Source organism: Penaeus monodon, chromosome 4, assembly GCF_015228065.2.
Source record: "Penaeus monodon isolate SGIC_2016 chromosome 4, NSTDA_Pmon_1, whole genome shotgun sequence".
NCBI lineage: Eukaryota > Metazoa > Arthropoda > Malacostraca > Decapoda > Penaeidae > Penaeus > Penaeus monodon.
Genome location: NC_051389.1, coordinates 4822809 through 4840308, shown reverse-complemented (window position 1 = coordinate 4840308; position 17500 = coordinate 4822809). Strand labels below are relative to the sequence as shown.

The following is a 17500-nucleotide window of genomic DNA, read 5'->3' as shown; positions in this document are numbered from 1 at the left end:
CACTTACGGTGTAGATGACAGGTGATTCCTGTTTTTTTTTTTTTTTTTTTTTTTTTTTTTTTTTCATAGGATTGCAACAAATTTAACAATATTTACCAAACGAATCATATTCATTGCAACAAATGTAGAAAAGGTATGAAAGAGAATGAGTATCTTCCTAATACAGGAGATGTATTTGACCAGTTTTGATTATACGTTCATCAGAAATAGCTTTATTTCTGAGGATGGACTTAATTTAAACCAGTTAAATACAACTCTTGTATTATGAAGATATTCATTCTTATTCACACCTTTTCTATGTATTTACCAATTCGTTTATAAGACCTAACTTTGGATACAAATAGTTTTGAGTGCCAGAAACTAAATCCAACCAATCTTGCTCTAATTAGAAACATAGATATAGATTTAAAGCTGTGAATAGGGCAGAGGCCATGTATAACCATTATACACTAGTACTGTTACAACCATTTGGTTCAGAAAATGTGACCATAAAATTAAATTGTGAAAGCAAGGGGTAGGATCTACAATTAAGATATGAATAAAAATCTCCCAGTGTCTGGTATTTTTTGCCATGATGTGGCAGGACATCACCCAACACCAGTAGGTTAATGAAGAAACACAAAGCATTACAAATTATAATTACAAACTGCCGTTACTGTCGCTTGGTGGCTCTGATCAGGCAAGGGAGATGGTACCTAAATAGGCATTGAAAACTATAATAAGATAGGAATATTTCTCAAAGGTAAACTATCAGATTGCTCCCTTAGTGGCATAGCGAGGTCTGTGAAACTAGTGAATACTGGATGCAGCTAATTAAGAGTGATGATGATGAATATTATTCTTACTCATTCGACCTTTGGTTCCTGAAGATACACTTCCAAAACACAAATTCATCATCACAATGTAACATTAATCTCCTTTCATTAGTGTTATAAAAATAAAATTGTGGTTCCTTTTAAGAGGCATGTGATAAACTCATGGTTAATTATTTGTCTTGTCATCTTCTCATTGCTCCTTCTTTCCACAGATGTCATTAGCATAACCGGTATCTCGTTGTATTATTTATTCTGTTCCTTTTCATATTGGGTCAGTACAGGGAACTGATGTTATATCCGGGTAAAAAGAGGAAGTGTTGTTGGATAAAGTGTACTTTGAGAACAGAAAGGATAGGTTAGCTAATGCTTATAATAATGGAAGTATCAGTAGAGTGATGGGTTTATGCAGTAATATGTGTGAATGATTTTAAGTTGAAATTAATAATATGTAAAGCTTCAAAATTGAAGGGAGTTACAGGAGTAATGGTGATTTTGTTTCTTGTTTAGATTATATAAATTGACTAAGTTGTTTGGAAGTGTAATAGGATTTTTTTTTTTTTTTTTTTTCCAGCTTTTTAGAAATATAATTGGTTATTTCAGAGAAATTAACAATCTGAGGTCAAAGAATGCATGACCGAGGTATAATTGTTCACATAAAATATGTAGAGTACATTTCTATAGCAAATGAGGATTTTGTGTCCTCCAGAAATTGTTTGCTGACTGTGAGGCATTTTAGTTCACACAAATAACTGCTTGAGGGAAAAATTAGAAGCATAGGACACATAAAATGACCCCATGTTCTCTACTCTTGGCTGCAGCATAAAAAATTGTTTAGGTAATGAGGCTAATAAGAGGATTTATCCTCAGGGATAAGCAAGTAGACATCTATTGAGCATGCAAAACATAGAGCAGCCCCGACCCCAAGTAACATGATGGGACGTCAGACCAGCATCTAGTACATTACCAATAATCGGCTGTTGTGGACGTCCGACCTATTTAGGTTAAATGTCAGCTTGTGAGAATATCGAAGTATTTTTATATTGTAGCAAAAAACAAAAGCAAAAAAAAAAAAAAAAAAAAGATCTAGCAAATGAGTGTAGATACGCTGTCCACATCCATATCAGTAAAAAAAAATGAAATTTCCCTAGAAATGCAAAACGAAGTTAAAAGTAAAGTAAACAATTAAGGATTTTCTTTGGTCTGTGCTACAATTTTATTTCTCTGTAAGCTTGAAGACTGTGCTCCTATTCTAGTCCTTACTGCAATTGATTTAACCAGAAATATCCAGTCTGTGTTCTTATTCCAGTCACTATCACAATTAGGAATGCAAGAGTAGATGTCTAGAGACAAGATGTGAAGATTGTAGAAGCAGCACCATAAGTTATAGTTAAACATAGTACATCTTAAGAATCCAGCTTTATATGAATCATGAATATAAAAGTGTCTCTACCGTGGGTTCCACAGATTGCATGAAGTCTGTTATTTTAAGTTATTTTATGTTAGTTTAAGTTTCTTATTTCTGTGAAGTAGTTTGTGAAGATGACATGGGGAAAGGGGACAGGCTCCTGTTATTCAGTAGCATTAAATAAAAAGGACAAAACTGATAGGACACTTGGGCTAACTCATATCTGTAATATGTGTTGTAGGAGATATATAGCATATTGTATAGATAACATGTAAATTACAGATATCCAGGATCATACAAATAAGATACAAGAGGCAAAGACAGTAGCTCATTGGTAATATGCGGGTGGTCCACATTTTCACCCAGCTCGGGGGGACAAGAAGGTTTCCACTGTTGCTGAACATTGCTATCTCTATCATGAATGGGATCTGTGGGGTTAGTTCCCCTCCTGTTTATTGTAGCTAACTTGGCTAGATGTGGATGAATAAGTTTGTGTGTAGTGACATCATTTGCCCATTAGTACCTGTCCTTACGTTCTGTCACTCATTGGTAATTTTGAACCTTTAATTCTATGCATATTCTAATGCAGGAAAAAATCACAAATTTATATATTACTCATAGTTTTGATTTTCTTTCAGCTAACACAAAAATGATGATAAAAGACCTAATATTTTATCATATTCTTTATCTAGTATGTCATTTTAGTATGTCACGGTTATTTTTTTCATATGTATCGAGAGAGCAAGAGATAGGAAGAGAGATGGAGATAGAGATCAATATAGTGATGATATGCTTTGTTTATCATCTTAGAAAGGATGCTGATATATATGGAGAGCATATCAGGGATCAAAAATTCCACTCGTCTGCACGTATTTACGAGTAGAATTTGGGCCGGATGAGTAGAAAAACACTGCTTGCTCGTCTGACAGGAGGATTGAAAAACGTCGAAGCAGAAAGACCGCAGGAACAACCAAAATTCAAGTTGACATTTAGCGAATGAAAACTGGAAACAAAGCAGGTGTTTTAGGGGTATGTATAAAATGCGCACTATATAAAATGCTGATGGTTGCATTTGACATGCCACTTACCTGCGTCAAGTTAAACATGCAAGTTGAGCTGCTCAATGCGATACTTTGTAGATTTTCTTTTCTACCAGCTGTTTTGTCGAGTTTTCAAAATGCTTTTTAAACAGATCGATAAATAAATTGTAATATTAAAATAATAATAATTAAAACACTTAACACTTGGGGTTTTAATCGAACGTAACCATTTGTCGTCTGCAACTGTCAAAATGGAGAAGGGTGCGATATTTAAGTATTTGAAGGGAGCCTGTTTTCCAAGCAGGGTTATAACAGATGAAGAAAAGGAAGCAGCAGAAGAAGAGTGGATGGATTTAAAGTTGAATATGACCAGACCTAACAAGAGTTTTAAAGATGTCAAGGAAGGGTATCAGAAATTGCTGAATTGCCAGGACACCGAGCATCTTGGCAACATTAAAACTATTGTGCAGCTAATGCTTACATTATCACCAAGCACAGCTGAATGTGAACGAGGCTTTAGCAAAATGAACCTGATCAAAACTGACAAGAGAACCCGCCTGCAGTACAACTCATTATCATCACTAGTCAGAATCTGTGGTGATGGACCAGCTCTCCAAGACTTCCAGCCAAGACCAGCCATTCAGAAGTGGATGGACATGACCAAGGGCACAAGACACCTTGGGGGGCATCAACTTTCCGGCCCAAGAAAGAAGAAGGTGGTTGTTGAGTTATCATCAGAGGAAGAGGACTAGTCTAGACCATGCAGACGGATGGCCAATTCCTTTTAAGTGTCTTTAACAAATAACAAATAAAGACAAATATTGTTTAATTGTGTCACTTTTACTATGTAAAATGCAAAAACAAACATCTTTTTCTAGTCAGAAAACTACAGTACAGTATTAATGTAAGTACCGGGCAATTTAGGCTGCAGCTTTATCTTGTAAACATGTATGAAATGCAGCACCAGTAGCATAACATGCAGAACGGGACACAAGATGCAGGTCGGTAGAATTTAGCAACTGCTCATCCTGCAGGACAAGTGGCTCTGAAAATTTTTTTTTGATCCCTGCATATTATAATTTATGATAGTTTCAATTCGAACTTGTATCATATATGATTAGTGACTAGGGTTTGTAGTGTATCGTATTACATATGCAATACAGAATGGGTAACTGCATTGTAATAAATAAGTAATCATTATTAGTTTAGCCATATAACCTAGTTCATTAGTATTACTTCATTCTATAACCACATATTTGCAACCACGCAAAGACTTGTTTTGTACTATAGACTATATGCTATTGGTCCTCAAACATGCAACAAGAAACATTTTTGATGAAAAGAATCCCTTTTTTTTCTGACCTGAGTGATTGACTGTAGCTTCGTTACACAATATGGATATAGCTTTAGGATGATTTTTAAAGTATCATTGAAAGGCTTAAGGTAACACTGAAGTGCCAGTATAGAGTATTTTACAGTAGTCTATATTGGTGCCTACCATGGGGAATGCTTTGCATCCCAGGTAATATTATATTGGGTATTTTTTTCTCATAGTTGATATGAAATTAGGTATTTATTATATTATACATGATTTTATTAGTCACCTCTAAATCCCCTTGCCTTTCCTACAAGGTCTCTTGTTATAAGCTCGACTAGCTTTTAATGGCATCATCATATGCTAGTAGCAGGGTGTTTTGGATTTTCCTAGTATCATCAATAGAAATGAAGGGTCTCTTTGTGTACAATTTGTTTCACATACAAACTGTTTCTTAAACTAGCATTAACAATGCTATTAGTACAACTACCCAGGATTGTTAATGCTATGATGAGGAGCAGGTAATTTTTAAAAAATCGATTTTATGTATAAAAATGCAATTTGCTAAACATCATAGTATAGGATGCCATTCATTACCTTATTATAAAGAATGTTTAATTTAGATTTGGGTGTTTGGACTAACACTTGTTTCCCAGCTGTCGGAGGATAGAGTTACCAAATAATGGGGTAATTGCACTGTATATCTCCTACTTTTTTTCTTAATGTTACAGAAGCTGTAAGGGTAATTTGCTCCAGTTTATTACCTCTAGTAATAGGTATATGAATGGGGGAAACATGAGAAAATAAGATGGTTCATTTTGTTACTACACAAATATTTGATAAACTCGATGGTACAATTCACTCATGGTGTATTATAATTAAGTCAATATAAGAATAGAACTTCCATGCAGTGACATTTTTTATTTGCCTGGTGTTACCAGCAGCATTAAAGCCGCAGAACAGATCATACTATTTTAGAAAATCATATCTAATGCTGATAATAGAGCATGGTAGATTTCTTAAAGAAAAATTGTGAATTGTATATTTAATTAATGTACAATGAAATATACATCTTTTGATAGCATTATGATGTATGATATTTATCATAAAGTGAAGCCTTTAATTCTAAAGATATATTTCTGCAAATGCAGATTTCTCTAGCTTCAAAATTATTTTCTCTATTGATGTTTTAGCAATTTCTAGGACATCATACTTCTTGTTAGAAATCAAAATATTACTCCTTTGTAAAGCTGTATTACAAATGTACCAACATCCCTTGTATAATTGTGTGATTCAGTCCAGGCACATAACAAACCTATTTGATATTAGTCTTTGCTGTGGCATTCCCCTTATACGCTTATACTAAGTCACCCTTTTTCCAGTATACCATACTCTCACTTTCTTCAGTAGGATCTATACTATGGTATAGGCATCCTCATCTGATATAATTGTCTATGGCACATTCATTAGGATCATGGTAATAGTATTGGCAGTTATCCCTTTTTTATTTTATCAGGAAGTAAACAGCATTCTCAAAGCTGTTAATTCATATCCTTGCTAGAGTATGTAGTATAGAGTGAGCTTTGGAAGTACAAATGCTTTTCGGCTTGAAGATTACATAGAAATAATATTGCTATCTTAATGAAATTTATGAGTATTAAAGAACATTGGTTATTCAGTAAAATCCAAATAGTTCTACAATACCAATACCTTCTGTATGCTTTGGCACCCACATGTATTGTGAACTTATATGGGTAATTATTCAGTGATCTTTAATCTGTTCTCTTTTGGAAATTATAAATGGGAGAGTTTTAAGCATATACACGGTCCCTCAATCATTACTTGTATGTATTTAAATGGACTGTTCTTTTAGACTTGGCTATCTGCTTGTTGTAGAGAGTTCAGTTATGTGATCTTAACTGTAAAACCTTTAATGATATGTGTAACTGACTTTGATTTATATGTAGGTTATTGTCCTTGTGTACCATCCCATCCCACAAAAACCAGCGAATGTAATCCTACACAAATATAGGATATCAAACCCTATCATAAATATAATTTTAATGTGACAGAAAAAAAAACAAACCTTATACACTTTAGAGGTAAGACTGCTGATTCAAAATTCTTGAAAATGGAAATTTATGTGGATTTTGAAACCATTTACTCAGCTTTCATTGTCTCTTTTGTGTCTAGAGTTTTCTTCTGCCACTGTTTTAACATGGTAAAAGTTTTTCATTCATAATGTTAGTTAGAAGTTGTTTTTTTACAACTTACCAGTATAATAGATGGTGGTTGGCATCTACTATTTGGACTGGTGTCTATATCTCTTTTGGGGAGTGTTTGTTGTGGGTGTAAGTGCCCACTGGTATGGCTGGGTGTTGAAGATGAAGTGGAGATCAATGACACCAGGCTCCCCTGTCGGCTAAGGACCGGGCTGTCCTTGTGCTGCTGTTGTCATGTTCTGCTGGAGGATTGGGGAATGCTGATCTCAATTCTGGATGCTGCAGATTAAATGCACATGCGCTGTGTAAGCGCACAAGGAACACGGGGAACCCGCTGTCCAATGAGTGCAGACCTGGTGTGATCCAACCTGGGAAACTACGCTGATCTTCAGGTTGCTTGGTCATGCTTCACAGGTACTCCCCCTCCAGAGAGTGAGCAAAGCAAACGAGCAAAATGCCATGATGTGTCATTCCATGGGTCATCAGTATAGTAGATGGTTGTTTGGCATCTACTATTTGGACTGGTGTCTATATCTCTTTTGGGGAGTGTTTGTTGTGGGTGTGAGTGCCCACAGGTATAGCTGGGTACTGAAGGTGAAGTCAGAGATCAATGGGGGAGCCGGCAGGTTCCCCAGTCAGTTAAGGACTGGGCTGTCCTTGTGCTGCTGCTGCTGTTGTTGTGTTCCGCTAGAGGATTGGGGAATCCTGATCTCGGTCCCGGATTCTGCGGCTTAAGTACACATGTGCTGTGTAAGCACGCAGGGAACAAGGGGATCCTGCTCTCCAATGAGTGCAGACATGGCTGTGGACCTGGTGTGACCCAACCTGGAAAACTATGCTGAACTTCAGTTGCGGGGTCATGCTGCTACACCATCTTACTAATAGCTAGTGGTCGTATATGTAACATTAGTTATAACTGTATTATTCCTTCTTAGTATTGGTGGTTCAGCAAGTTTTTATCAGAACTGGAGGTAGTAGCTTTTGTAATTCAGTCTAATTGCAAACTAAAAACTGGGTCCTATAAGATCTATTTACAGCTTTTGGTAATAGCATTTTTTTACTTGTGTAAAGGAAATAGGTTACATCTAGTATGAAACTTTGAGAAGATTTGTAGAGGAGGTGCAGTAATAAATACATCAATTTATTCATCTTCCAAAATGCAGTAGAAGTAATATTTTACTGAAACATGAACTGAAGAAAAGCAAAGTGCAGCTCATTAATTTGTGTGTTAGTGATTATTTTTGTTACATTGACTACCTCTGCAACTATTCACATATCAGTACAGTATTTGTGATCTAGATACAGTATAGTCTTAGATGAAAAGGGTATATAAAAGAGGAGTATTCTTTAATGTTACCCATGTTTCTTTGGGTTATAGAGATATATGATTAGTAAAGGGAAAGAAAACTTTCTTACAGGGTTTACTTGTTCTTATGTAAGATCAGTGACAAGTAGATATATATTCTGTTATGGAATAATAGATTAAGAGGAAATAAGAGTTCCATTATCAACCTTTACTTTTCTCTGCAGCACAATCGGTTTGTGTCTCAAGCACGTGAGAGTGAGCCAGATGTCGTTTTTGTTGGGGATTCATTAGTGGCAAATCTTCAGTCTACGGACCTGTGGGAGAAGTGGTTTGCCCCTATGCACAGCCTCAACTTTGGCATCGGTGGGGACCAGACACAGCATGTCCTCTGGCGTCTGAAAAATGGTGAACTTGAGTTCATAAGACCTAAGGTAAGATTGGCTAGTTTATAAGATTGTTAAAAGATTTGCCATTTTTATTGAAATATCTAGCATTTGATTTTTGGCCATGGGATTAGAAAACATTTCTCACATAGTAATATGGTGATGCCTCAGGTTCTACAACATTTGATGTGAGAATGTAGTGTGCAGTAGCAGTTCAATTTTTTCTTCATTTCAAACTGTATGTTTCATAGAAGCATAACTGATGTTATGGCATGCCAAAACTTTATTATTTTGATGATAGTAATGATCATTATTAACCCACCGTCATTGGTAAAACATTGTGTTCATTGTAGTATTGTTTTGTGAAATGTCTCTACACATAGATAGCTGTGCAAGTCACAAGGGAGTGAGATAGTAGACCTTGTTACCTCAGCAGATTTCACCTTTCCTTGAATTTACAAGAAAATCATTTTCTTTACTAATGCTATCCATATTGAAGCTGTCATCTTTATTATAGACATTATAATCATTATAGTGTTATTGGCATTACTAACAGCAACTTAAGATACCAGAAAATATTTTCAAAAATCAAGGAAAAGGTTAAACAGGCGACATAGGCAGTACTCGTAATTGGCTCATTGGTGACTTAGTACTTGTGCAGCCTTTATGTGTAAAAATAAATAAATTAACTCCCACCTCTATGTGTAAAAATAAATAAATTAACTCCCACCTCTATGTGTAAAAATAAATAAATTAACTCCCACCTCTATGTGTAAAAATAAATAAATTAACTCTCACCTCTATGTGTAAAAATAAATAAATTAAACTTCCACCTCTATGTGTAAAAATAAATAAATTAAACTCCCACTGGGTATGGCAAGTACATACATGACATCCCCAGCAGCATCGGGTTAATAGATGTTTGGTTACATGTTTTATATAATTTTTTAAAACTGCTTTCCTCTGATTGTAACATTTCTAGTACAAATATTTTTTTCTTTTTCTGCTATTAGGGAAAAATACAGATATTAAAGATAAGAAAAGCACAAGTTATTAAGAAAAAATTATTAAAATGTGAGAGGTTAGAGAACTATTGCAGACTTCTTTCTGTTTCTCCTGATTTACAGTATGGTCTGTTAACCAATGTGTAAAATGCTTTTAGATCATAACAAAATATCCCCAACAAAGAAATCACATGTTATGACAGTTTTGTGATCTTAAGAAATAGTTATTTCTCTCCCATTCTCTGGGTAATCAGTTAACCCAACATCAGCAGGTTTATTCACTGATCCCTATAGATTTTAATGAGTTTTGTTACATACAAATGGCTCTATCTGTGCTCAGCCAGCAATGGAGTCTATCAGTTGGCCCTAGTGACAGATCCTGATTTCCCCATTCCTTGAATTTGCAGGATTTTTTTCTCTCTCTCTTTCTAATACTATTACTATTGACATTGTTCTCATTCTTATTGATATAATGATTATTAAACTGTTATTAAAATATTAATAACATCAAAGACAACAAAATAATAGAAATGAAGCTTGCAAAAAATCAAGGAAACGGGTAAACAGGTGAGATAGGTAAGACTAACCCAATTAGTGTGGGCGGCAAGACTGCAATGCCATGCCCACTGTAATAAAAGTTCATATATTGTTTTTCCCACATAGATGGCTCTACAAGTGCTTATTCACCAAAGAGTCAGATATTAGTCTTACCTATCTCACCTGTTTACCCTTTTCCTTGATATTTTGAAAGCTTTATTTCTATTATTTTGTTATCTTTGATGTTATTAATATTTTAATAACAGTGTAATAATCATTATATCAATAAGAAGGATAACAATGTCAATATTAATAGTATTAGAAAAAAAATCCTGCAAATTAAAGGAATGGGGAAGCCAGGTGTGGATAAGTCCGATATGCGAAGCTTAACCTTGCCCGGGCATATACCATGATGGGAGCCCGGCCTGTGTCGACTAATGCTGACTCGCTCACATGTGTCAGCTGGTGCTGACTGGCTGAACCTAGTCCTTACCCACTGTGGTGCCCAGCCGCAGCAGTGACCTCCAGGTGACAATTGCAACTTCTCGTGCCTGGGCGGGGCGTGAGCTGCTGACCCCTCGTATGAGAGGCCGACATGTTACCACTGTACTAGCCTGGAGGCTCAGGTGTGGTCACTAGGACTTACTGATATACTCCTTTGGTGGCTGAGCACATGTGGAGCCATCTGTATGTAACAAAACTCACTAAAATCTAAAGGGGACAGCACATAATCTGCAGACATTGGGTTAAAGATAGCTTATGCAGTGAAGTTGAGACAATTTTTCAAAGTGACAAGTCATGATGATTATGATGAAAATGATGAACTTTGAGGTTTACTGTTTGTTTTTAGTAAAGTGTCTCTTCAGGAAATGTTGTTAGGAGAAGAATTAGGATAGAGTGTGTAAGTGGCTTTAATCTAAATTCTGTCTAAATTTAATCTGAAATAGGTGTACAAGAATGAGAGGATACAGAGAAAAAAAGAGGAGAAAAGAAGTCCAACTTTTTCAGATTTGTAAAGATTCTGAAAAAAAAAATAGAGCTCGGTACTCACCTCTGTAACTGCATTACCAATACAGAGTTAACATGAAATTGACCTAGATTAATTTCAATGCAGCTAAAGCGATGAAATAGTATATGATGAACCCTCTTCCATTTTATTCACTTGTTTGTGCGGTAGGTTGTATTTGAGTTCAGACAGCATTTAAACGTTTAAAACATTTATCATTACTTAACAAATTCCCTATATCCTATCTTTATTACAGGCTGTTGTGGTCTTAGTTGGTACAAATAACCATGGGCATTCTGCTCAGGAAGTTGCAGGTGGCATCACAGAAATTTGTCACACAATACGAGATAAGCAGCCTAAATCTTATATTATCGTTTTGGTGAGTAAATGGTAATTGTTAGTATTGTCTTTCTCTGCTTTTTGTTTGCTATTGTTCATCTCTGCTCTCCTCTCATCTTCTCAACCCCCTTCCTCTCCTACCCTCCTTTCATTTTCTCTTCTCCCTCCCCTTCTTACCGTCCCTAACATTTTATGTAGGTGTTATTTTTTCCCCGTTTCATTCTTATTTCTTATATCTATTACCTATTTTCTCTTCTCCTGAAAACAAATTATATGCAGTATATAGACATCATTCTTATGTTCAGATAGGAATCTGAGCATAATGTCCAATGTGAGTGATGCTGTATCTGTACTGTGAATTGAGAAACATTTGAAAGCATTCACCTGAGTCCAGCTTGTATTTTCTTATCCAGACATTACTTCCACGGGGAGAAAAACCCAACCCTTTGCGCGAGAAGAATAGGCAGATCAATGAGCTAATGAAGGAGGCAGTGCGGGACATTGATTTATGTCAGGTAAGGCTACTTTTAGGTTGAATTTTTTTTTGACATAGATACATATTATTCTATATCATTCCAACTATTCACTAGGTTTGCAGACACAAGGAATACTTAGTAATAAAGGCTAGGCTAATGTATGCTTGTGTGTGTTATATATGGAAGTACATCCTAATATACTGTTTAATGCATTGATTATGAACCCAAAATTGAATTGTTTTTGCCTTGTCCCATAGGTGGTAAACATCGATCGAGACTTGGTCATGCAGGACGGAAGTATAGATCACCGTGATATGTATGACTATTTGCACTTAACTTGGCAAGGTTACCGCCGTGCTTTTGAGCCAGTCTTCGAGTTGTTAACACAGCTGCTTCATGAGAACGACAAGGTGATTTTGAACGATGCAACGCTGGCATCACCGGCATCTGACAACCCCCCTTCGGACAACCCAAGTCCCTGTGCTGAGTAGCCTCCCTGAACTTCGAAAAAAATGTGCACAGCTCACTATCAAAACCACTCTGGCAGCAGATAGTCTCAACCATGACACCATGTGCTTGTGACACCCCGGACCAACGTTTTGTGCTCGCGTGGAAACACTTATCAACTCTTGGAGAGGAAAATAACATGAGATTTTAAGTCCATTACCCTAAAGATCGTATGTAACATCTTGTCCAGGGCACTATTAAAGCAAGCATCTTGTATGACACAGTTGGTGAAACTGAAGGTTGGAATTCAGATATAAACAGCCATTTTCTAACCATATTTCTTCTGTAGTTATCTTGTGGATTCACATTATTTATTGAAACTTAGCCTTGTATTCTTACTACCTCAGACCATCTTGCATGACTCAGAGTGATTTGACATCTCTCTTAATCAGCTTCTCTTAAAAATACAGTGTATGAATACAGTGTATGGTTGCATCTTATAATTTTATACTAAACCTAAAGGCCACTGAAGAAATATATATTAAGTAGTACAATGTTTCATTACATATTTGTGCAAAATGAGTAAATGGTTGTTTTATATAAATGAAAACATACAGGTCCCCAAATATGTGGGAAAGATATGGAAACCAGTGATACATTATTTTTTAGTTGGGAGCAATTCATTATTTTATTTGATATCATAATTAGATAGTATGATGCTCTTTAATGATTATTGTGATTAATTTTGCAAAGACCTAATCACCTTTTTATCAGCTCTATTGATTTTCTAAGAAAGTTTGTTTTACTCTAAGTGTAACACTATTTTAAGGAGGACTGATAACACTGACCTATATCAAGAAAAACCTGGCAAGATTTCATTATATTTCAGCTTTTTTATGGACTTAGGAAAGAAAATTAAAGGGATGGACATAAGTAACATCACTGACCATGATAGTGTATGCTTTTAAGTGTGACAGTTGAAATCTTACCATTCACAAGGGCTTGCATAGTCCTTACTGCAGTCAGCAGGCAAATACCTTTAAATGAACAATGCATTCCTATGAACCAAAGTCTAGAACAGAGGGACTTGCTAAGCCTGTTCTTGTGATAATTTTAAGTGATCGTATTTTCAGTATATAAAATCTTTTGTTACTGATAATGTTAAGTTGTACATCTGCACTTTACTTTTTAGTTGTAAATGCACATGCAAATTGTTTGGAAAGTACAGTAAATTTCAGTACGGTTTTGGTGCACCCAAAGCAATAGAAGTGTTGCTGATTGTAATATTTTGTCAGCTACATATAGGCATTGGTACAAATAAGCGAATGTGCATTTGCATTATCTTCTATACTCATTATTTATATATTTTCAGTAATACGTTTTGGCAGATAGGGCATAATATATGTATCCATTGAGGGTGCTGAGTCTAGTCCCAGTGAATTTTTTTTTCTTTAGATTGGATCATATATATATTTAAATGACATGGTACCCTGTGATCAGTGTTGGAGGCCTTCAAGCTCTCCATCATGCTGCATTCAGAAATATCTACTTTTGTGCTACTACTTGTAGCCTTGCAACATAGCCAGTTTTGAGTGTATGCTTTGGAATACAATAAAAGATTTGTGTTTTGCATATCTTGCTGAATCAGGTCATTTTGGTTTAATTACTTTATATAAGAAAAAAATATATATTTGCGGTTTTGAAAACTGATGATACTCCCATGCTGCCCAACATAATTTTTTTTTTTTCTTTTTTATAGATTTATTATTGGTTGTGGAGCAATCACTGCAAAGGTTGCAAAATATGACTTCATTATTAGGCAGGAAAAAAAAAAATGCTTCTTTAAAATGATCTATCTTCACTGCTGGATCAAGCAAAGCTTTTGTTATAATTCATCCTAGTTTGCTTAATCTTTTTACTCTCAAGAAAGCTAACCAAACTAGTGTAACGACAGACAAGCACATCAAGGTAGCTATGCATGACGCTACCAATCCCATCAGCCTGGAATTTGGATTGGGTGCCTTTTTCCTCAACTTTCCACCTTTGTACTAATAGTTGCATACAGTGACATTGCAGCACCAAAGAATGACTGACATGAGTAAGAATTATTGCCAGTAATGGTCTTAGAATTGGAATATTGATATAGTTTGAGTAGTTCTATTACAGATAGATTAAATTTTTTGCTGAAGTTAAAAAGTTAGTTTGTGAGTTTAGAATGTGAGTATTTGAATTAGGCTGTATGTAACTCAGTGGAATGGGTTATTTTATTTCCAGCTTTGAACATTTATGCAAAAATATGTTCAAGTGAGCTTCCCTTTGCTTATATGATGAATCTCATAAGCTTATCACTGTCCAGCTTTGGGCATTTCCAGGATATAGTTTGTCCATGTGTCATGCTTTCCACATATTTAAGCTTATTGCAAGTAGTGATTGTGTACAGTTATTCACTATTGTCTTGGCAAAAAGAGTGTAAAGTTCTTAATGAAGATGATCCCTGGATTTGCTCATTTTGCATACGACAAGTCAGTTTCATTCATTAGAACTTCAAGCAAATGGATTGATTTCATGTTCCACAAGGTCATCCTATTTCTAAGGTACTTCATAAGCAACTAAAACTTTGAGAGAGAAAAAAAAAGGTCTCAAAGTAGTTATCCACCAAAGAATTCTTGTAGGTCATGGCAAAAAAAAGACGAATATTTGGTTGTTGGCTAATGCAAAAAGGCACCTAATATGAAGTTTTCCCAGTTGTATAAATGACAGTATGATTGCTGTTAGATTATATTTTTTGTAAAAATGTGTACCATAGGAATGGGAGGAAATGCCTAGTTGAATATTGCCTTTTAATTCAAGAAAATGTTTGGGCTTCTGTTATAACAGAATGGATGCTATTGCTGTTTTCTTTAGTTATATAAAGAATTTATCAAATTGGTAAAAATGTAATACTTATTGTATTTTCTTGTTGACGGTTCTGCATTTATATTTCTTTTTGCAGTTCACAGCAAATTTAGGGCCTCTGCATTATTACATAGATCATCACAATGATGTTAATTGTACCCCCACACAAATAGTACACCACTGATATGGAAATCTGCTGCAGCTATGTGTGTGAAGCATAGTGGTCCAATGTACGTGTGCCTGGGTCAGAGTAATGCCTTTTTAAATGTATTTCTCTGTGATATGAGGAACCTTTTAAACTGGTGGCAATGTGGCAGCTCTTGGTGGCAAAGGCTATCGTGCACCTGTCTGTTTCATGTATGATTAAATTATGATAAAGTTTGTTTTTGTTTTCCTGCACCATGTGGTAATGGTACAAACCAAGATTTTGATATATATCCAATTATTACATATGAGACAGTAAATACCTTTTTTATGTTTTTATGCATTTCTAGGTTTTACCAAAAATGTTTTGATATAATTTGTGTTGCACTTTCTAAGCTACATTTAAAAAAGTACTTACAAGAAATTTAAAAGCACCTCATTTCAGATTTTAAAATCAAAATCCGAGTTATTGCCATATAAAAGTAAATTATGACAGTGACACTCATAGATTTCATTGAACAATATCCAAAGTTTTATTGAAAACGAAAAGGATAACGAGAAAAGTTTGTTGGTTTCATTTCTTTACACTTAAGCGGTCAGCCACTTCATATGCTACAGCATGAGGGAAAACAACGCATTGCTGTAAATTGGTTCAGACACGACAGTCACCAGTTTTATCATGGGTTTTACTTTACCCTGATTTGTCTCGTTAAAGATTTTATCGTTTGTGTGTGTGCGTGTGCGTGCGCGTGCGTGTGTGTTATGTATGTATGTGTATGTATTATGTATGTACGTATGTATGTGCGTGCATGTTTTATGTATATACGCATGATTATTATCCATGTATGTTTGTTAGTGTGTGCATGTGTTTGCATACATAATATATTCATTTATGCTTCTCGGCCGTATTTTTAGTGTTCCGGCTGAAGTCGTTCCTTTGGGGCGTATCACGTTCCAGTGCATAGACCGGGATGGACGTCATGCACTTGCTTCGGCAGAGTCGATGTTCGACAGTTTGAATGTTAGAATGTTCCTCAGGCTTTTTACGTAGGGGTTTATATAAACGTGCAAGGAGTTTTCCTTATCGATGTTGGTTACATGTTAAAGACTGGATTTTAATTTAGCTTTTTTTCCGTTTTCCACAAAGCTTATGTTTAGTATACGAAAATATAAATTGCGATTAATTTCATCTTATAAAATCTAGCGCATATATTCTTAACGTAAGGCCCACCGTGCCATACAAATACATATATATATATATATATATATATATATATATATATATATATATATATATATATATATATTATGTATATTATATATATATATATATTTATATATATGTATATATATGAATTATTTACTTATGTGCTTATATATATATATATATATATATATATATATATATATATATATATATATATGAATTATTTACGTATGTGTTCCACCGCAGTCGTTTATGTTGGTAAAATATTTTTTTTTTATGTATAAACAATACTATTATTTGCTACTTGGCGAATGCTAGTGAACGGAACCATAACGTCACGTTCATTTGGGTCACCTACGCCTAGCGACCGATAGCGGGACCTTGGTAAGTACTTCCGCCACTAGATGTCTCTCCATACATCCTGCTGCATTAATTAAGTGTCATTATAGCTTTCGATTCCATTATAGTTTTTAATTCCGCTGAGAAAGCCGATGTCGCTCAAAACAATAGTTTAAAATAGTGGGATTTCAGCAGTAGCAAATAAGAGAGACAGACAAAGTCAGAGACAGAGACAGAAAGAGAAAGAGACAGACAGAGAAAGAGACAGACAGAGACAATACACGGTTGGAGTTGAGGGTGCCGGCGGCCGTGACAAACTGGAGTTCCACTAACAGTTCAACCTCGCCTTAACGTTCGCGGTGAACGGGTACACGCAGCAGTCTTAGAATCACGGTATTTAGTGAGCATGAGGGTGGAAATTAGTATATATTTCCATGCTGTCTTTTTCCTAGTTGCTTGCCATCGACTTCGGGTAATCCAAAGCGAATATAATGAATATTTTCTTACCTCTTCGTTTTGATATAATTTGCAGTATATATATATATATATATATATATATATATATATATATATATATATAATATATATATATAATTATATATATATATATATATATATAG

At 35.1% G+C, this 17500-nt stretch overlaps 1 protein-coding gene across 1 annotated transcript in view; it reads left to right on the top strand.

The window, feature by feature from the left end:
• LOC119568916 (platelet-activating factor acetylhydrolase IB subunit beta-like) overlaps positions 1–15571 on the top strand; it is a 16666-nt gene extending 1095 nt beyond the window's left edge. The window contains exons 2-5 of the mRNA XM_037917318.1: positions 8328–8534; positions 11290–11412; positions 11786–11887; positions 12106–15571. Coding sequence (XP_037773246.1) covers positions 8328–8534; positions 11290–11412; positions 11786–11887; positions 12106–12339 — 666 coding nt within the window. The 3' untranslated portion in view covers positions 12340–15571. The remainder of the gene's footprint in view (positions 1–8327; positions 8535–11289; positions 11413–11785; positions 11888–12105) is intronic.
• The last annotated feature ends 1929 nt before the right edge of the window (positions 15572–17500 follow it).